This window comes from Phoca vitulina, unplaced genomic scaffold (assembly GCF_004348235.1).
Source record: "Phoca vitulina isolate PV1807 unplaced genomic scaffold, GSC_HSeal_1.0 scaffold1, whole genome shotgun sequence".
NCBI classification, from domain to species: Eukaryota; Metazoa; Chordata; class Mammalia; order Carnivora; family Phocidae; genus Phoca; species Phoca vitulina.
This window is the reverse complement of record NW_022589704.1, coordinates 99,900,382-99,922,649: the sequence shown is the minus strand read 5'-3', so window position 1 is coordinate 99,922,649 and position 22,268 is coordinate 99,900,382. Positions and strand designations below refer to the sequence as shown.

Below are 22,268 nucleotides of genomic sequence, written 5' to 3'. Positions count from 1 at the left end.
CAAATTTCCCTGTCCATCAGCCAGAAACCACCCGCAGCAGAATCCCAGCAAATGGAAAATTCATTTCGCCACTGCACTCCCGAGTCAGACCCACCTTGATGCATTAAATTATGTTTTTAGACCATGGGCTCCGACTCTCTCTCAGCGTGGCCCCAAGACCGGGGGGCCTTCAGATGTCCACCTTGGCGTAAAGACCTTAACTGGGCCCTGAGTAACCTCATATATACCCTGCTTGCTGGCCACTGCCTCGGCCTTGCCACCTGGGGTGGGTGCAGAGATGTGGGGGGGGCAGCCTCCCTCCCTTTGGGGATGTGCTCCCCTGGGCTGCAGCCCCGAACAGGAAGAGCCCAGAGGAGGGTGGGGGGAAGTTAGAGGATGCTGGAGAGGATAGCCTTATGGGAGGAGGTCAAAGGGCAAGAGTTTCTGGAGGAGGGAGGGGGGAGGAGGCTAGCTGGGCTCCAAATGGGAAGCATGAATGAGGCACTCTGCAGCAGGTGATCTCTGAGATGTTTGCCCCTGAAAGGAAGTGCAGAAGTCCTCCGCAGAAATACACCCACTCTTACACATAGTATACTCAGCACAGGTCCATTTGCTCATACACCAGCTAGATCCACATCTCTCAAAAGAGCTGGTAAACAGAGACAATTCTGTGGACCATCAGTTCCCCAAATTCACCCAGAACCGTGTGGTAAGATAGACACTATTGGGGGGGGGACATCCTTTTTCTGGGGTCTTGCCTTCCATTTGCACGGTGATGTGGGGCACCTGCTCTGAACCCCAATGTGCTCGTTTGGTGTCCCCTCTTTACTTCCCTTCATAATTCCACATTCACGAGTTAGGAAAACACCCCACATGGCTTTGATTTTTTTCTTTTTACTTTTCTGTTTCGTTTTTAAATCACTGAGTTCCGATAAACAGTAAGTTACCTACAAAATAACCAGCTAGCAACCTGTTAGTGCCTACTGAGCTCGTTTTGACCAGTTAGTTGTTTGAAAAGAAATGTGAGTGTGTGCGCAGAGGCGACCCTGGAGTGCATGTACCCGGGTAAAGCTGGAAATACGCATGCGCACATGCACCCCTCATATAGATATAATGTTATGGCTGTCATCACTAATCCAAGGGACACACGTGCACAAACACACACATTCGTAGGTCCATGTCCATGTGGTGTGTGACAGTGTTCAAGGCTGGATGTCTGCCCCCAAATCGCATTGTGCTGGACTTTAATTCTTGGAGGATGCTGAAAGCCGTTGAGTCCGATCTGAGAGACAATTACACCTCATGCCTTGAGTCCTGTCACTGTCGCTATTCCTCTTTATGCTCTTATTTTATTTGAATAAGGTTTCATTGTCATTCACTTGAATATTAGCGATGATTGCATCTGCTTTGAGTCCAGGGATAAAGTGCTCAAAGAGAGCCGGGGGAAAACATACACACACACACACACACACTCACACACACACACACAAACCACCATCTCTCCAGTTCCAGACCCAAACGGAACCCCAGTTCCCCACCCCACCCCAGCCCACCCCCCTGATTGTGGAGCCCAAACCCAGCTGAGCCCGGGAATTGGGGAGGGCAGAGTCGGGCCCCATCTACAGTTGCATATGTATCAATTTCTGATGCCTTGTCGATTGTATCATCCAGAAATACGATTAAAACCAAATGTCTGAGACCCAAATGAAGTCTAATTGCTATGGATCTGCAATCCCCCATGGGCCCCTAATCCTTTCTGACTTATTCCTCCCCTTCCTCCGATGAGATGGAGCTTAGACGCAAAGCCCTCGGTTTAAATTTCAAAAATTAAAATTGACATGCAGTGGTGGCTTCCCTGGGAGCGGGAGGAATTTCTAAGGAGGTGCCCAAGCCCAGCTTTATCCTCTGCATTAAGAAGCAATTTGTACTTCTAACAAAACCCCCGCCACTCCCCTTCGGTGGCAGGGCAGTAGAAATGCCTTGCCCTGGTCTGGCTGTTCACAATACTTAGACACACTTGAATCTGAGATGCCTCCATCTGTATTCCCTGGCGCAACTGGGCTTCTTGCAATTCTAATGCCCGGGCAGCCGGGAGGAGCTTCAAGAGGTGTCACCTGCTAAGAGGATGATAGATTGATGAGATGGCAGGCTGGAGGCAGGAGCACACCCGCCCAGGACAACCTCTGCGTCTGCACACTCTCCGTATCCCAGGCAGGCCCCTCCGGACTCGTTGAAGTCCACGATCCCATGATCTCTGGAGGATGCCCTGAGATGGAGGCAGGGAGGGATGGGGACACCAGGCCTCCCCCTGCTGCCAACTTGGCGGGCTATCCGTCTTGGGGTTCTTGTGGAATGCAAGAAAGCATTTGCCCCAGACCCTCACCCTTCTCGTCTCTAGCTGAGTAGAGAATTATTACCAATCATACTTAGAAAGTATTGTCTTAATTTCCTAATTGCTTTTGGGTCCATTTTCGGTGTTGTTAGGATGGGATTACTATACTGACATCTCTCAGGAAGTAGAAAAGTTCTTGTTCTGTTCATTGGGGAGGCAGGGAAATTAGGGCTCTAAGAGGTCCAGTGACATGCCCAGGTTCACAAAGCTAAAAGGCTGAACCAGGACTTGACCTCCAGGCCGAGCCTCTGCCCAGCTGCACAGACCAAGCACGTCCATCTCCCAGAGTTCACAGGGCTTTGAGAAGAGATCAAATGGGTGGGACACGCTTCCTACTCTTTCTTACATCCTCTGATGTAGGGAGTCTCAGCACCCTTCAAAGGGTCAGGCAAGAAGAGACAGCCCTGCTTCTTGGGCCCAGGCTGCCGGCAGAGAGTACCCCAGACGGAAGCTCCCACTCCTGAGGATTGGCTGAAGATCCTGGCCTTGGGGTCCTCATTGATGGCCCAGTAGGATCTTAGGTCACCAACTCTAAATGCTCCGTTTGGACCTATCTGTCTCCATCAGCAACCTCCCACGCCCCTTCTCCTTAGGGTCTCTTGACCACCTTCTCTTATAATAGCTCTCCCTTCTCCCTTTTGGTGGTGGGGAGGGGGACACCTTGCAGGTGCAGTGGGCATGACTGTCCCTAATTGGTGAGAGGCCCCTTTCTTTATTCCCAGAGTTTACGTCTATGTGACTAATTATTTTCAGGACTGCCTGAGTGCATGAGATACACGCCTGGCCCTGGAAATTCGGATAGAAGTTATGCCTTCCACTACATTTTCCTCCTATCTGTGTGAGCAGATGACTCTGCTCGGCAGATGACAAAGCATCCAGGTCTCCCTCTGCATGGAGCGCTGATGACACGGTAGAAGGGCCATATTATGGAGACCAGTTCCTCCAGACTTCACTGATCATGCAGTCCCATTGGACAAACATTTTTTGAGCACTCACACCCAGTCTGTGTGTTTGACTTGTGAATAATTTACGTAGACTACTCTCAATCCATACTTTAAAAAAATTTTTCTATCTTTTTGTATTCATATTCATCAACGGATCTCCATAGTCAAGTCAGTAACTTTCTTCCAGCTGGCTAACCAAGTTTGGGGAAAGTTCTCCTCTCACTGGAACCAAAAGAAATAAGGGTTAATCCATGTGTTTCCCTTCGAGTTGCCATTTTTCCAGACTCTTAGGCAAGAAAATATGTTCTTTTATGTGTAACAAGTAAGGCTGCACACTTTACTTCTTTGCGAGCACAGCTTCAATCCGTATTTTAGTATTAGGAATGCTTGATTTTTCTCTTTTTTTATTTTTTTTATTTATTTTATTTTATTTTATTTTTTTTAAAGATTTTGTTTATTTATCTGAGAGAGAGAGAATGAGAGAGAGAACACGAGAGGAGAGAGGTTCAGAGGCAGAAGCAGACTCCCCGCTGAGCGGGGAGCCTGATGCGGGATTCAATCCTGGGACTCCAGGATCATGACTTGAGCCGAAGGCAGTCGCTTAACCAACTGAGCCACCCAGGCGCCCCTCTCTCTTTTTTTAGATGAAAAATAAATAAACCTCGAATTTCAGTATTTCCATTTTACACCTGATTTTGAAGCTTTGATGTTGGCATTGGAACCAAGCCATGGGATCAGGACGGGCCAGGGGGTGCAGGCTCTCTCTCAGGCCCCTCTGAATACTGGGGAGAATGAACTTGGCAGGTGAAAGTGAAGAATTTTGGAGGGAGGTTCTGGTCTCCTGTAATTGTCATACTCTGATTCCCTTCAACGAACAGGAACACTCCCCAGAGGAGCATGGATCAGAGCAGTACTCGCAGAAATAATACGAGACATAGTTTTTAAAAATATATTTTACCATAATAATTTCAAAAATACTCAGAAGAAAACAGAATAGTCCATTGAGCTCTCATGTGCCTATCATTGAGCTTTGATACTCACCAAGTCATGGTCAATCCAGGCAGAACGACAGTTTTCCTTTATGAACACCTTATGATGTGCCAGGGATTGGTGCTAGGGCTCAGTTTGCTTCCTCACAACACCCCTGTGAAGTAAGTATTGCTATTAGCACCATGTTACAGATGGGGAAACTGAGGCTCACAAAGGTTTTTTTGTTTGTTTGTTTGTTTGTTTTTTGAGACTTGCCCAAAGTGAAGCCCAGGACTGTCACTAAGTTCTGTTTGACCCCAGAGCCCAAACTCTTTGGGGAATATGGGCAGGGCAGGGAGGTGAGATCTTACAAACCACACTCCGGGCGCATTGCTACAAACAAGCCTCCCCATCAAACACTCTGAGGGGGATGCTGCATCAGAGCATTTCTGGGGAGGCTCCCCACGTATCCGCTCTCCCCTGATATTGCCATCAGCTTATTTTCAGAACTTCTCATTCTCTCCCTTCTCACTGTTTCGTGCACCACTCATGCTGTTCCCCCTGGGCTAGCTTCCATCCCTCCTTCAGGGCTCAGTTGGCAGGTCACGTCCACTAGCCCCCAGCCTCACCCTGTGCCCTAGGGCTTCTCTACTCCCCTTCCCTGAAGGTCCACGGAGCCGTGACCTTCCCCACCATGGTGCTGGCCACACTGCTGTAATCACATTATAGTTTGGTTGTCTGTCTTCCCCATGGACTATAGGCTTTGCAAAGGTAGAGCGTCATCTGTGTGGATCGCCACTGAGCCTTCCCCCCTCTCCCCAGTTCTTAGAATGGTGCTCGGTACACAGCAGGTACTCAATAAAATTTTGCACGATGGATGGATGGATGGATGGATGGAATCCTGGGGGATCCTGAGAGGGTAGATTTTGGAAAGACTTCCACTGGGGTGTCTGACTTTATAGTGGGATCGAGGGGATTTTCCCAGCAAGCTGAATACTGCTCTTGACCAATTGGTCCCCATCTGCCTCCACTCATGGGCCCTGGGTGTTTGTAGGGTTTGGATGAATGGGAAAGACTGTGCAAAGGAACACTGACTGCAATGTTCAAGGCCACGGTTACACCTCTGGAAATGAGCAGAACCTTCCAGTTGACATGAATTTATGACCACTGCCACACTGTGGCTTCTGGGCTGATTTAAGTTCCTTCCCGAGCCTCCAGAATGTCTGTTAGCCTTCTGGGGCTGCCTGGGAAGCAGCCTCACTTCCAGTGGGGTCCCTCGGTGGGTGCTTTTCTGTCTGGATTCTTCTATTTTCTCCCAATGAAAAACACCATTTGAAAAACTGTTTACGTAAGACGTGCTTGCAAAGAATGTAAACAGTATAGAGAAAAGGAGACAGAAAGTAAAAATTCCCCCTCTCCTGAGGCAATCTCCTTCCCCAGTGGTAATTTTTGCTAACAGCTTGGTTTGTATTCTTCCCGGCTTAGCAAATGCACATTTGTGTGGTTTTGTTCACGAAGAATATAAAACTCTAAACACTGTTCTGCACCTGCTCTTTCCCTTAACGATCACTCTGGAGCAGCTCTCGGGGGGCAGTTGGTGCGCTTTGTCTCTTTTGACCAAGGTGCGCGCCATTGTTCCACGGACAAGGAACTCAGGTTGCTAAAACAGATCAGCCTCCGCTAGACCTGTCAGCCGTTTCTGGCATTCCTACTCCTGCAGAGGAACAGCATCTGCTAACCGGATTGCTCTTCCACTTCGAGACAGGTTCTACCCTCAAGTGGGAAAATCCCGCCTCACGTCTGAAGCAATATAAACGATATCTTTACCCAATTTGTAGATTATTCAAGTGCTGCCCCTCCTGTTCTTGCTGGTTACCTCCTGGCCTATGATCTCCATCCAGAGGCCCTCCCCTGGGACTGGGTGAATGGAGGAAAGAGATGAACTCCAGCCAGCCCTGGTTGGCCCCTGCTGGCCCTGGAGGAGGGAGGGGGACTCCTGGTTGTGTGTGTGAGCAGGGGCGGGGGGGGGGGGGATGCCCAGCTCCGGGCATCCTGGTCTCCGGTTAAGATGGTCCTTGGCTGCCACCTGTGTTGCTTCCAACTTTGGAACCTTGCTGGAGATGTGATGTATGGGAGGGAGGTAGAAGGTTCGTGGAGGCAGGGTTGCTGGAGTCCGGGGCCTGGATGGTGCTGGAGGATTTCTTAGAGAGAATACCGCTTTTGATTTTGACTCTTGGGCAGCTGATTGGCAGAGCTGTAATTTTTTTTTTAAGATTTTATTTATTTATTTATTTGTCAGAGAGAGAGCACAAGCAGGGGGAGCAGAGGGAGAGGGAGAAGCAGACTCCTCACTGAGCAGGGAGCCTGACGTGGGGCTCAATCCCAGGACCCTGGGATCATGACCCGAGCCGAAGGCAGACAGATGCTTAACCGACTGAGCCCCAGAGCTGTGATTTTTTAATGGCGTGTGTCTGCTTGCCCACATGGGCCTTTGGGGGAATTAGTAAATGACATCTCTTATTCCAGGTAGACGCAGCTTTTTTGTAGTTTCTGAGTGCGGTTTTGTGAGTGAGAAGCAGGCAGGTACTCGGCACCCATTTGGCTGCTCAGCTTTGTACCCAGGTCCCCAGGCCCAAGAGGTTTGGAGAATGGCCCCCTTCTCTTTTCCCTTCCTCCCTTGCAGTTCCTGTGCCCAGGGCTGGGTGCTGGTGCCTCTCCCCTGGTCCCTGCACCTTGGGGTGGCGGAAGGAGGCAGGGCAGGTGGGGCATTGCCTCTGATGCATGGTGACTCCAGGCCAGCCGAAGAGACTGACCCTGACAGAGGGATGCCAGGCCACACTGGGCATCTGACGTGTGCTCTGGAACCAGACTGAGCAGTGGGCAGCAACTGTGAGCACTAAAATAGCTCAACCCTTTAAAAGCAACCAGGTCATGGACACAGAGTCTGTGGAAAGAAAAAAAAAGTGGTTTTAACTTTTTTTTTTTTATTGAGCTAAGCCCTTTATCTGTGTAATCTTGCTTAATCTAGACAAGGAAGAAGGTGAAATAGCTCAAAAGTTCTCACAGCAACTCTGGGAGAGGGCCGAAACCGAGGCACGGAGAGGGCTGGTGATTTGCTCAAGATCACACAGCAAGGCGGTGCCTCAAATTTTAAGCTCAGGTCTGTCTGATTCAAAGGCTCTACAATGTATAATCCAATGCCCTGTCTCTCATACTGGCCCATTGGTAATCTGAGGTTTGCATATAACCTCTCTGAGCTACTGTTCCCTCTTCCATAAAATGCCACTGATTTCATAAGGCTAATGGGGGAATGAATGAGCTAATGGATATCAACTATGTTAATGGGAAGTGCTCCATAAAAGTTAATTATCTGCATTCAAACATTTGTTTTGAAAAAAGTCACTTTCTACCTGTACCACTGGCCACTTTTCTAAGCTACTGATATTCAGTGGAACTCAGAATAGTCTTTGAACTTGGATTCAAATTCACCTTCACCATAAAGTGGCTCTGTTACACTTTGACAGATATTTAACTGGCTAAGCCTCACTTTCCCCATCTGTAAAATGGGGCCAGTGCTCCTACCACATGGATGGTTGGGAGGAGTTAATGAGATGTTATAACAGAGTATGAGGTACAGAGTAAGTGCTTGCGACCTGGGGATGGTAGGTGTTGTTAGGGACTGTTCTCTTCTGTCCTGAGCTGACACATTTCGGGAAGCACCAAACCAAGGCTGCTTGGAATGAGAAGGGGCAGGATTTCAGTGTCAACAGCTAGTATTTATGAGTGTGTCAATGTCTTAGGGGCCACCAAGGGCATTTCCCAAACACGTCTGCAATCCTTTCAGTAAGCCTGTGAGGTAAAGATAATTTCACCCATTTCACAGATGAGGAGGTGAGAGGCCATTTTCAACAGTTGTAATGTCAAAGTCAGAATTCAAACCAGTGCCTTTTCCACTGTTCATGGCTTGGCCTCCCAGAGAGGAGGAACCACATGGTAAATGGTGCCTGGCCTGGTCCCTATACGTTGGTTATGTATGCAATGATCCTGTGCAGATCCTGGTGGGACTCCCTTGTTGACTCCCAGGCTAATAAGCCCCTGCATAATTGGGCCTGGAGCCATGACTAAATCTCAAGGCTCTGCTGCATGAATATGCAAACCCCCATTGACGGCCCAGCTCTATCACAGCCTGATTTCAAATTGACGAGCACAGCCCAGTGGTTCAGGGCCTCTTGCCATGCATAGTAAGAACACCCACTAATCCTCCGCTGAAGCTCCCAGGGCTGGGTCGGGGGAGGTTCATCACAGCCCCTTCGAGAGGGTACGTTGAGGGCATGCAGCCCAGGCCTTGGACTCCTTCAAGGCTTGCCCTGCCTCCATGGGATGGATATGGACCTTACAAGTCTTTGGAGGGCTGGTTTCTTCTTTCTTTCCCCAGCTCCAGGATACACGCCCCAGAGACCCAGACCCTGCTGGAAGGCACAGAGTCCAATGGGAGAAGTCCGATGGGAGAAGTCCCCTGGCCTCCAGACTTTGAAAACCAGCTTGCCACCTGTTCCATTCAAAATCTGCCCAATCGATACCCACTGTGTGCCCAACACTGTGGCAGGGGGCCTGGGTGCTACCCTCTTTCAGTCTGGCTGGTGACAGGAATAATAATTGTCAATGATGATAACACACCTTCTGGGAGGTGCCAGGGACTAGTGTTAACCTCATTTAAAACTCTGCAGCCCTGTAGGATGGATGTTATTCTTTTCATCTCACAGCTGAGGGTACTAAGACTAGAAAACTTAACTGACCTGTAACACAGACCCACAGCTAAGAAGTCATGGAACCTGATTTGGAGCCCAGATCTCTCCAGCAACAGAGCCCCTCCTCTGCCCCAGAGAGATGCTGAGGTGTGTGGTGAGACCATGCCCATGGGGGGAAGGGCTGCTCAGATGGCTGCTCTAGGTACAGGGGATTTCTATCTGGAACTGAGAGGACCTGGGAAGGACTGGAGTGATCAGGAGGGCTTCCTGGAGGTGGTGACCTCTGAGTTGGGGTTTGCCATCTAAATAATAGTCATCATCCTTATGAGGCTGCAATGGGTTTGAGCACAAAAGACTCACACTGAAGATTTGCTGGTTATGTATTCATTCTCCAAAGACTTATTGATTTATCTACATTGAGCTCTGTGTTGGGCCCTGGGGTCCAAAATGTCCTGAGACTTGACTCAGTCCTGCAGAAACTCTCAGGGGAGGAGAGGAACCAGAGCAGGGCCCAAGGCAGGGAACCTGGAGCAGGGAGGAGACTGCAACAAGGAGGGAGTCACTGAGTCCAGGGTGGGGCCAGGAGAGGAGAAACAAGGCCATATTGGCCTCCTGGAAGGCTGTATTGAGGTGGGGGACTGGCAAGAGCTTGAGGTGCTATTCTGGTGGGGAGGGACCAGCATGGGCAAAGACATGGGAGTGGGGCTTGCTTCTGGGAAGGTTCTCATGGAGTCTTTCCGTCCCTGTGTGTGTGTGTGTGTGTGTGTGTGTGCGCTTGCATGCGTGTGTGCGTGTGCATATGGAATGTGTATGTGTTGGAGTAGTTGTGATTTATGTGTGTGTGTTGGGGGATAGTGTGTTGCAGGCTTATTGTGGCCAGGATGCTTGTGTGTGGGATGGGGTGTGTGTATATGTGGGTGCTTGTGTATAAGGAGGGGGACAACAGCATCAATTGCAATGGTACTTACCTGGCCCAGGACACCTCATTTACTGGGCCCTTCTTACCCCACATTGGAAAGATGGGAGAGTTGTATGCCATTGGTTCATTTCCCTTGCCCCCAACACACAGAGTAAACTTTGTGGGCTGCCTCTCTTGGAAATGTGTTTGGAGTTTGTGTTTGGGGTGGGCTGGAGGGTGGGGTGGGGTCTAAGCCTAAGGACAGCATGATGGAGGAGGTTAGGAGAAGCAATAACTCAGAGCAGGGGTTGGAGGTACCTAAGGGACCCAAAATCATGATGTCCTGGAAACACCATTGCAGAAACCTGGGCATAACCCAGCAGCAACTTAACACTTGGATTTTACTTGACACTCTCCAAAGCACACTGCAATTGTTTCATCTATTGTTTCTTACCCAGCATGCAAAGATTAGAGAAAGCTCCTTCCCATTTTATCTCTGTAATGACCCTGGGCGCTGGGTGGGCCAGCTCTTACACTTGTACTGACCAGTAAAAGGTAAGATGTGGTAATGAAGAGAGGGTAAGATAAAAGAGGTGATCTCTCCAAAGCCACACAGCTGGTAAACAGTTGTACTAGAAATGGCCACCTGGTCAGTTCTGTTGGATTCTAAGAGCTTTTGTTGGCTCAAAGTGAGAGGTCCGGATGTGGTAATCATGAAGGCGGAGGGAGTAAAAAGGCAGATTCCCACCCCCTATTCCAGGCTTTTTAGAGCAGATCACTTTCATTTACCCCAACCCTCACATAACCTTCTGGGTATAGCTACTAAGTTATCCATCCAACCATCCATCCATTCATCCATCCACCTAGTCATCCATCCATATATCCATTCATTCATCCATCTATTCACCTATCTATCCACCCCATCCATCCATCCATCCATCCATCCATCCATCCATCCATCCACCCATCCATCCACCCATCATTAATCATCCATCATCCATCCACCTATCATTCATGTATCCAATGCATACCTGTGTGCCAGGCCCTGTGTAGGTGAGATGATCTCTATCCAAAAGAACTCCCAATCAGTGGCAGACTTTCAGAAGCCTCCATCCACTCTTTCCTCACTTCCTTTAAATGGCTCCTTACTGAGAGAGATGGGGGTAGAGCCCCTGCCCAGCTCACCCATCAGTGAGCCAGCCCAGCAGGAGGCGTGACAGCCTCTGATGGGTCTACTCCCAAGCAACAGGCATCGAAGAACAAGCAGTTAACCATCAGTGAGGCTAGAATTGTAACGCAAGATCAGCCTCCTGCAAATTTGTGAGGTAGCCGAGGATTTGGCTCCTCCCTTGAGGCAAAACCCAAGGTGCTTCCTGCCACTTCTGCAAGATGGTGAGAGTCTGGGGCATGGCATGCCTCTTGCCTTGAGTTTGGTTGCATCATGTGCCATGTGAGCCCTTGCTTGGCCCGTGGCTGCAGGCTGTCCCCTTGGCTTAGCTGGCCACCTTTGCCGAGTGGGATATGGCTGACCGTGGCTTCATGCACCGCCCCCATTTCGGCAGGAGCATGTCACAATTCCCACACTGTGGTCAGCACTGTGTTGGGAGGTCTGGCTGCTGAAGGAGAAACTTAGGGCTGTGTCTTAGTCTACTTCTGCTGTTAAGTTACTAATTGAAGAGAGGAGCTTCTTGAGGCAATAAGCAAAGCCCCTCACCTAGCCTGGTGCACATGAGGCTGGGGCCCACGAGGAGGCACTTGCACAGCTGAGCTCCAGGACTGAGGAACATGAGAGGCTGTCTCTAACATGTGTGTTTTTGGCAGCTCACGAAGCCCCACTGCCTGCTGCCCGCTGCCTCCTTTCTATCACTGGAATAATGGGGCTGCCACGTTAGGGACCCTATTATAGCCCCAGCCCTGAAACAGCAAAGAATTGTTTTCACTGTGTGAGCTGACACCAGATCATGACTGCTTGCTGGAGGCTGCTGGGGGCTGGGGGCCCAGCGGGTTTTCCTAGTTAATTCTCCATTATTCCCACTCCAGGAGTTGGGGCAAAGGGAGTCCAAGCATGATCAAATGGCAGTCAATCACACTCAGCTCCTTGTTGGGTAAACCTCCCATGTCTTCTGGCATTTACAGGGTAATCCCCGAGTCCCAAAGCTGGTGGGCTGGAGCAGCATGATCCGGCCCTGCCACCTTGCGGCCCACCTCTCCTCATGCACGGCAGCCAGATGGAGCTTCTGGTTCCCCCACAGGGAGGCTCTTTCTTGCCTCTCTGCAGGTCCCGGGACTAGGGTGAGGCACAAATATAAGTGGGCGCCAAGAAACCTCAGTAATTAAGATAAATACTTTTAATGCAATATTTAAAATCTCAAAATCATTGCGATCCACGGTAAACAAACTATCAAAATTTTAAATAAAGGTGTCATCGGTTCAAGACATTGAACCTATCTTTTTCCTTCAAGGTGGATTCTTGATTCTCATTTTATCTCAGATGAGTACCAGGTTGTGGAAGGGGAGGGCAAGAAGAGGGAAAATGGAGCCCTGAGAATTCAGGAATGGAATGATTGACTGCATTAATCTTAATAAGAATAACCCTCCTGTTACTAACCATCCATTGTTTACTGAGCACTTCCTCAGTGCCAGGTACCATGTTGTATACGTTATATATTTTTTAAATTTTTTTTAAAGATTTTATTTATTTATTTGAGAGAGAGAATGAGAGAGAGAGCACATGAGAGGGGGGAGGGTCAGAGGGAGAAGCAGACTCCCTGCTGAGCAGGGAGCCTAATGCGGGACTCGATCCTGGGACTCCAGGATCATGACCTGAGCCAAAGGCAGTCGCTTAACCAACTGAGCCACCCAGGCGCCCTGTATACGTTATATTTCTGATGTCATTTTTTTTTCCCTGCAGAGGTGGCGTGATGGTGCTCATTTCATGGATTTGGAATCTGAGGAACAGAAAAGGCAAGCAGCTTACCCAGGGTGACACAGCTGGGTGGGGAGCTGAACACAGCTGAAATCGGAATCCAGATCTGACTCCAAGGCCTCCTCTAGGACATGATATGATTCCCTCTTGAGAGATGCTTCTGTCTCCGCTTTTCTCCCTGTCCCAACAACGATGGTGACTGTACCAATAAATGCAATTTCCTGGGCTCTTGCTACGCCCCAGGTGCTCTTCTCAGCGCTGTGCACCTGGGACTTGATTTAATCTCCTCAACCACCCAATAAGGAGGTGGGAATCATCCCCATGTTATGCACGAGGAAACGGAGGCACAGAAAGGCGAAGTAACTTGCGCAAGGTTCCAGATATAGTAAGTGGCAGAGCCACCACGGGCTGGTCTCAGAACCCCAGCTTGCATCCTTCCTGGTTAGCGGGGGGATGATGCTCCAGGCGCTGAGCTGGACGGGGACTGCTCCTGCTCCGCGGCCCGGGGTGAGAGGCCATGGCCAGCCCCCCAGCCCTGGCCAAGGCCCTGAGGCTCACAGAGCTCACAGGCCCCAGGCGGTGCCTCTCCCAACCACTATCCCACCAGACCAGCACCTCCCATGATGGCCCCTTCGGTCCTCCCTGCGGAGCGCTCGTCATCCTGGTGGAAACCTGCCAGGGGGACAATGAAGGCATTCAAGGGCCGTTATTTATTTATTTCTCAATAAAGAAACTTCATGAATAGATGGATATTTATTCACCTAATTCACTTTTGCAAATGCACTGTCCTTCAAAGGATGATTTGTTTGCTGAGCGGGGCTGAGGCGAGAGGTTAAAAATAGCTCCCGGCAGTACCGTATTTCTCAGTAAATCAGTGTTGATAATTTAATAATAAAATTAATCTTACATCAGGTACCAGATAACGCTCCTCTGACATGCAAATCGAATTCAGCTTCCTACTCAATGTGGGTCATTTGTGAGGCTACAAATTCACCAGCCTCCGTGTTTGGGGCACTAAATTTAGAGCCTTTCTTACCTGGGTCAATACTAGTGCCTCTAAAATGCCTGTCTCACTAATGCGGTCATTTGTAATAGTCACCAAATTCAGAATGTAGATGACTGGCCTTCCCTCACTTTGGAGCTGCCACGTACAGCAGGGAGGAAAAGACCACCCAGCGCACACCTGTGCCATTTGGGGAGATCACTCTAAATCGCTTTGAGTTTCAAGACAGAGGGGCTGTCTCCCCCAAATGCACCCCCCAGGTGCATTTCATTTCCTCTCAATAGAAGTTTCATGACCATCTACTATGGGCCAAGTCCTGTCATAGGTGCTGGGGCAGCAGGGATGCCCCGGATGTTGTCTCTGCGGAGTCATGCATCGTCTAGTGCAGGGACAAGACAGACATGTGGTATAAGGACAATGAGGGAAGCGTGGACGAGGTCTAGAGGAGCACAGCAGAAGGAAGAGCTGACATCTGTGAAGGAAAGAGCAGAGGTTCCAGGAGGCTTGCCTTCAAAGAGACATCTCTAGTTTTGCAGGATGCATAGGAGTTCTCCAGGCATTTGGGTAAGAGTTGGTGGCACAGGAGAGGACATTCCAGCCAAAGAAAATGATATATACTGTCTAGAGAAATTAAAACTGGTTCCGTATAGCCAAAGACTAGCAAGAGGCCTGTGTGGCATGAGATGGAACTTAGATATTTGAGGGCCTAGGGAACCAGGGAAGGCTTGGAAGCAGGGGATAGGTGGGGTCTGATGTCCATGTTGAAAGATCTTTCAGGACACAGTGTGGATGGAGGAGAGCAAGACAGTTCCCTTTTCCCCTAAGGACAGAGCACCCATTTTCTATAGGGCAAGTGGTATACTCTGTGCAGGACACAGAGGATGAAGAAAAACAGGAGCTAGAGAATGCTGAGGGTGAGGATGGAAGAGGAAGAGCTGTCCCAGGAAGAGCCTGGGGGGGAGTGAAAGGTCCACCTAGGCCCTCAGGGTGGGAACGTCAGGTTTCCCCCACCCACAGGTGTTCAGCAAGCCCCTCTATTTGCATGACCGGTGCGGTGTACAAACCATTCCGACGTGGGCCAAGACGTTTGACTACAGACTACAACCCTCTGAGTTGGCAGGGCAGGCACCATGATTCCCATTTTACTGATGAGGAGACTGAGGCTCAGAGAGGTGAAATGATCTGTCCAAGGTCACTCGGCTAGAAAATGGCAGCACTGTGACTCCGGACCACGTCCTCTTAATCCCTAGTCCTGGCTCTTTCGGGAGTATAATTCTCATTGCAATGAGTTGGGCTCAAATGATGATTTTCTTTTTCTTACATGTGGGGGATGGGAGACAGAGGGTTAAAGTGACTTGCTCCTGATCATGTAGGTGACCCACGGCCTGAATTTAGATTCCCTTCTCCTGAGTCCCCCTTCCTTCCTTCATTCATTCATGGGGTCATCACTGCTATCTGGCGCTGCCCCCCTGTGGCCTCCCATCCTCACTCACCGGCTCGCTGGGGCATGCTGGCCTCGCTGAGGCTCTGTAGCTGGCCAAGCACCCTCCTGCTCATGGCCTTTGCCCTGCTGCTCCTCTATCTGGAATACTGTTCCCCCCAGGTATTATCAGAGCTCCTTCCCTTACTTCGTTCAGGTGTCCACTGAGACGTCACCTCCTCAGACCTCCCCACACATCCCCCCTCTGGCTGTAGCTTTCTTGAAGCACTTGCCCGTATACCTGCCACTTCTTTACATGGTCCATGCTTGTCTTCCCCACTAGAAGGTAAGTTCCAGAAGGGCAGTCACTTTGTTTGCTTCTGCATTTTATCTCCTGTCTTATGATGAAGAGGCGCTTGATAAATGTTTGTTGAGTGAATATATACGGAGTGTCACCTGGATGCAGAGCCCTATCCCAGGATCCAAGATGAGCTCTCTCCATAGGAGCTGGTTCACCGTGTGCTGGTGACACAGGCTTGCAGGCCCTCACCCTGTGCCAAGCTCGACAAAGTACCCAGGAGCTCTACTCACAGATCAACAGTCTGGGGGTCTCTTCAGGGCAACAGGAGCCGAAAGTAAAGGAAGGGACAAGGGACATGTGTGAGTTGGGGCTCTGGCGGGCAGGCTGACTCGCACAAACTCAGATGTATTTTAGAATGAATGCAAGGCACAAGCAAATGTGGAGAGGACATCCAGGTTGTACCTCAAATGGTCCAGAAGATCACCCTTCATTGTAAACATTGTAGTATTTGGTCATGTCCACAGCTTTTGGTCTCAGTTTACGGAGCAACAAAGTGGGTGGAAACTTCCAGAATGGGTGGTTTTGTTTAGCTCACAAAGCCTGATATATCTGTCATCCTTTCCAAGAGAATTCGGTCTGGAATTCCCATCCCTGTCTTTTGCCCGCATCTTTATCACCTACCGAGTGTTCAGCTCTATGCTGAATGGAAGATACTAGAAACCCCTCCTGCCTCCCTCCCCCCAGAGTGTCTGGGCACCAGGGCTTGAGGCCCCCTTCCAGCCCCCTTTGTCCCACAGTGGAGGGACAAAGGGGCTGGTTCAGGAGCAGGCAGATTTGCAGTCCTGAGAGCTGGCTCCAGCAAAATGCAGTTAGATGACAGGTACATTTTATTCTATAATAAAAGAGCTTTTAAGAAAAATACAGAGTGCTTAGGGGAAAGTTTAGGGGGGGGAAAGGAAGGCAATGGAATTGTTCACACTCCATCAATGCCTAAGAAAAACCAGTTTCAATGACGCATTCTTCCAGGTATTAGGAGGGCCACGGGGTGGGGGCCGGGTGTGGGATGCCAGCCTCTCTGCTGTGCACATCCCCCCCAACCCCAGTGCTAGAAACCTCTGGTCCCAGCCTCCTGCCCAGCTCCACTCAGCTGCTCAACCGCCACCTCGGTTCCAGCAAGTGTGAAGCAAACTTCTGAATCCCCCAGAGCTGAGAGCCAGTTGGTAGGTACTGGGAGAGCCATGTTGGTGAGTTAAGATATCTACATTTTTACTTAGATACTTAAATATGTAGATACTTTCATACTGGTTGGTGGATAACCACCGCCCTGAGCCACGCCCCCTGCCCCAGAACCCCTAAGCCTCCCCACACTGCGGTAACTAGAGGGATAACCCCTGGCACAGTTGGGTCCAGCTCCAAGTCTCTTCTGGCTGGTCAGTGTCAATGCCCACAGGTCTCTAAGTGGGGTGAATATGCCCTCCTACTCCCAGCCCCTTACTCACACCCACAAGCTACTCAGGGGAACAGCACGCCACCGACCCAGGTGCCCAAGGAAACATCTAGAGGAGTGCATCATGGACATACCCCACTCCTACACACAAGGCCCAGCTAGGGCCCTGCCTCAGCTCCGGGACTGTTCTTCCTGTTCACTGCTGAATCCCCCGCCGAAGCCTGGCACTCGATCGGTCCCTGATAAATGGCACACTATGGTTGGCTGAATAACGCACCAGAGCTGTCCACATCCTAATCTTTGGAGAGCCCGACCCTGTGAAAGTGACTTTAAAAAGGGACTTTGCAGATGGCATTAAGTTAAGGACTGTGAGATGGGGAGATGATCCCGGACTATCTGGGTGGGTCCAGTGTAATGACAAGTGTTCTTAAAAGAGGGAGCCAGAGGGAGACGTGACTTGGCAGAGGAGAAGGCCAGGGGATCATGGAGGCGGAGACTGGAGGGAGGCAGCCACAAGCCCAGGAGCGCAGGCAGCCACCAGAAGCTGGGAGAGCCAGGGAGCAGACTCCCTGAGGCAGCCAGAGGAAACCAGCCCTGCCAACACCTTGATGTAAGCACCGCCATTCCCCCACCTTGGGTAAGACACCTGGCCTCCAAAACTGGGTGAGAATGAGTATCAGTTGTTCTAAGTCACTGATTGTATGGTGAGTTCTTACAGCAGCAATAAGAAACTAACGCACACACCCTATTCATCTTTTTTTGGTTGGTTTTTTGAGAGATAGAGAATGTGTGTGAGCAGGGGGAGGGGCAGAGGGAGAGAGAGAATCTTAAGCAGGCTCCACACTCAGCACAGAGCCTGACATGGGGCTCGATCTCACGACCCCGAGATCATGACCTGAACTGAAATCTGGTGTCGGACGCTTAACCGGCCTAGCCACCCAAGCACCCCTTGCACCCAACCTATCTTGACCATCTGGTAGGTCATGGCACGAAGAATGAGAAAACTGCTCAGGACCATGGCCCATGACCTCTTGGAAATGCGAAACCATTCACGGTATTCCTATCCCCTCACTGTCCTGTAAACTTCACCAAAGGCTTCCCGTGACCTGGGTAGCCCGAGGTCTTTAGCCCACAGACAGGTCCTTCCCTTGCCCCCATTGGCTCCCGGTCTCCACACACCCCACATGGCAGTCAAGCCAAATCACTGATATTTGCATTTGCCCGAGTCTCATGCCACACCCTCTTACTCCTCAGCCCCCTTGTCCCCATCCAGCCATTGTGGCTTGGAACGCCCCCCTTCATTCAGTCACCTTCTACTTGACCCTCAAGCCAGCCTGGGAGTCCTCTCCTCCAGGAAGCCTTCTCTGCTAGCCCCAGGGCTGGGTTCCACCCCTGCTCTCACAGCCCTGGTGTGGCCCCGGGACATGGTCCATGGCTCCCGCTCTCCAGGATAAGGAGCCCCAATGTTGGAGCAGCCTGAAGCCATGACTCCACCCGTGTCTCTGGCCACTTTGGTGGGACTCATGACTCATGCTCTGTGAGCACAGCTCGGTGGCTTCCATCCAGGGCAGCAGAGCAGGTGTGGAAACCCGAGGTCTGCTGACCCTACTGGGGGACCCACCATGGGGAAGAGAGAGCTTCCCCAGTTCTGCTTTCCATTCCTATAGGTGCTTACAAATTAGATAGAACACATTTTCATCTTGCCTTTTTCTTCCCTAAGCCCGTAGGGACTTTTTATTTTTGGTAAGTTTTAGACATTCTGTAGATAATATATATAAGCAAATAAGGGTCAAGGATGTTCCTTTTCTTTTTCTTTACTAGAAAATGGCTTTTGTTATTTTTTCTGGTTCATAAAAGTCCTACATGTTCCCAGGAAAAAATTTGGACACTATGGAAATATGTTGCTTTGGGAGAAATATGGGAACCCAGCACTACCTACTTCTTCCTCCCTGCAAACCAGCTCCTGCCCCACCTCTGGGGCCTCCACTTCTCCGGCCCCGCCCCCCCCCCCCCGGCCTCTGCTTCAGCTGGGGATCAGTAGCTGGGCCACTGCTACTGACCACCTTCACCTCCCGTGTCCTCAGGTCTGTGGTCCTTCTTGCAGACTTCCTCACACCTATCTCTCTCCATCCCCACAGACATCGCCGTCTGCCAGGCCTCCAGTCTTCTCTCACTCAGATGTCTACAGTGGCTCCCATGTTCCTTTTCCTCTGGTTTCTCCCCCTTCACATGTGTGGCTCACCACACAGAGAGGCCCCTGACACTTCCCCTGTCTGTCCTCCCTTGGCGCCCCCCATCACCTACCTCGTGAAGGCACATCCTTGGGGCCCATCTGGACACGAGCTCAGACCTCACTGTCTCCAACCACACTGGCTTTCCCTGGTCACTGTCATGGGCATTCATGGGCTCTGCTGCTTCTTCAAAGATTTTATTCATTTATTTTAGAAAGGGGGTGGGAAGGAGCAGAGGGAGAGAGACAAGCAGACTCCATGCCGAGCATGGAGCCTAGCATGGGACTCGATCCCATGACCCCGAGATCATGACTGGAGCTGAAATCAAGAGCTGGTGACCCCAGGCTCTGCTGCTTCTGAACTGTACTTCCTTGAGATGGCTTTTGGATTTAGAAATAATATTCACCCTACTTCCGGCCAAAGGGCTAGAGGGAGGTTGGTCCTTGATTGGGAGGCAGGGAAAAGATGGGGTTAAGAGGTTACAGAAGCACTGGGGAGGGATGAGGGTCCAGGATGTGGGGCAGGCCTGCCCTGGAGAAGAGCAAAGTCCTGCGGTCTCCTGATGATGTGTAAAGCTGAGGGAGCATGGTCAGGGACAGAGCTGAGCCCAGAAAACTGACGGGGCATGGGAGAGGAGAATGCAGGTACCACCAGGCTGCCAGAGGCCCAGGGAGGAGGTGATGCTCTCCTGTCTGCCCCAGGGCCTCCGGTGGGCAGGAAGTGCCCCAGGGAGCAGGCCAAGGAGGGCTTGGGAAGCATCTGTCAGAAGCCTATTGAGTGCTCCTCCACCAGCCAGCTTGGCTTATGCAGTCCTGTCCTAGCTGGGCTGGGCCACTCAGTCACCAGCATGGAGTATCTGCTGTGTGCGAGGCCTGTGGGCTACGCACGGGGTGGGCAGAGAAAAGAACCCACATGATCTGAGCACTTGGCATGTACCAGGCCCGGTGCTGAGTGCTTTACGTGGATTATGTTATTTAATGCCCAACACAACCTGGTAAGGTAACTGTTACCTCATTCTACAGAGCATAAAGCTAATAAGGGCAGAGTGGGAGTTCAAATGCGTGTCTTTCTTTCTCCTACTCCACAGAGAGGCTGGAGTCCCAGGGTCTGATGAAGCTGACAGTAGACCAAGGAGGCAGGTCCTGGGTACTCCTGTTAGGAAATCCCTCCAGGGCTGTATCTGCCACCCTTGAGTCAGCCAGTTCGGGTTCCCAGCACAGGGACTTAGAGAAACTTAAACCTGGATGTGTGGGAGATGTTGACAGTTTTCACCAGGGCCACAGCGAAACTGCTTTGGGTGGGGGTGGGGATAGGGATGGGGGGTCCCCCTGAGATAAAGGGAAAGGCCCAAGGTTAGTTATCAGGGGGCCTGGTGCTGTCATTAACTCTGTGGGGTGGAAGGGGGAGGGACTAGAGAGTTCTGGTCCAAGTCTTGGGTGGGGGTCCCTAGCCATGGAACTAGGGGGTGGGGATGGGGGGCAGCCTTGCCCCCATAGCCTCTGTAAAATGACAGTTGAACCAGGTCAGCTGGAAGGGCCCACCTGGCTCTGGCCGCCATGGTCCTGGGATTCTTTCTGAGGTCCTGGCCCGTGTGGTCACAGGGCAGAGCCAGGAGCTCCTCAATGGCAGAGGTCATGCCTGTCCTGTTCACCACTGCTTCCTCGGGGCTTGGCATCTCGCGGGAGGGAGTGAATGAATGAGTGCACCCTACAGGCTGGAGCTTCCAGGATCTGAACAGGAAGTGGGACGGTTGAGAGAAACTGGGGGTCACACGTGGGACCTTTGTGCCACTGTGCGGAGGACCAAGGCCAATGCCGACACTTGGCAGGAACAGAAAGGGAGGAGGAATGGTTTTACCTCTAAGTCTTAATCCTATAAATCCAGACAGAGAGGTTTTAATTACTTAGCTTTGAGTGGTTTTATTTTTCAATTAAAGTCATCAAATAAACATTCAGAAATTAGTGCCCTTGTTAGAAATTAGCAGCACAAGTGGATGCTCCTCAAGATGCTGAACTAGAGCTATCCAGGGAGGGAAGAACTTCACCCAGCCCATCACCTCCACCCATGGGCTCAGGTGGGATGAGACCTGGGGGCTTCTGGGGTAGGTGTGCCCTAAAACATTTGCCTCTTCTCATCTGCTTCCCCAGGAATAGTCACTCCAGGCTCAGATGGGGATGCATCAGCTCAAACCATGGCCGGGGACCAGGAATCATGGAGCCTGTGCCAGCCTGTGTATACAGCAGGTCATCAGCTGTCATTTGGTGTTTGGAGTGCAAAGGGAGGCACAACCCAGGACCTGAGGAAAGGGCTGTGGTCTGGGTGCCGACCCAGGCAAGAGTGCTTGGGTGAGGGACTCTGGCTTGTCTCATGTTGCCCTGCCTGGGGACTAAGCTGGGAGGGAGGGTGGTGGGCAGAAGGGAACCGGCAGTGCCAGTCTGGGCCACCATGGGTGATCTTTGGCCATGAAGCAACCACTTCTGGGCAAATCCCAGCTGGAGAACTAATAGCTCCATCTGGCCCCATCAAGAAGAATTTGGGAGGCCACTGGCTGCCTCTGGAGAAAGATGCTGGTCCTCCCAGAGACTGAGGTGTCAGAAAAGTCCCCAGGATTCTTTCATCAGTGCTATGGACTGAATTGTGACCCCTCGAAATCCATAAGTTGAACCCCTAATCCCTAGTGACTATTTTGGAGTAGGGCCTATATGAAGGCATTTAAGATTAAATGAGGCCGTGAGGGTGGGGACCTGATCCTATAGGATTAGTGTCTTTATAAGAAGAGACACAAAAGAGCTTGCTCTCTTGCTCTTTACCAGGTGAGCACTCAGCAAGGAGGCAGGCTTCTGCAAGCCAGGAAAGAGGGCCTCATCAGAAACAAGATCAGCTGGCACCTTCCTCTGGGACCTCCAGCCTCCGACACTGTGAGAGATGAATTTCTGTTGTTTAAGCCACCGTGTCTGTGGTATCCTGTTCTGGCAATCTGAGATGACTAATACAATCAGTGACATGTCTT

The 22,268-nt window shown here is 50.8% G+C and overlaps 1 protein-coding gene across 1 annotated transcript in view; it reads left to right on the top strand.

Annotated features, from left to right (window-relative positions):
- The window catches only part of CUNH2orf76 (chromosome unknown C2orf76 homolog), a 240,316-nt gene extending 227,242 nt beyond the window's left edge, over positions 1-13,074 (top strand). Inside the window, exon 6 of the mRNA XM_032412020.1 lies at positions 12,842-13,074. Within this exon, the coding sequence (XP_032267911.1) occupies positions 12,842-12,852 (11 nt within the window). The 3' untranslated portion in view covers positions 12,853-13,074. The remainder of the gene's footprint in view (positions 1-12,841) is intronic.
- Positions 13,075-22,268: the final 9,194 nt, after the last annotated feature.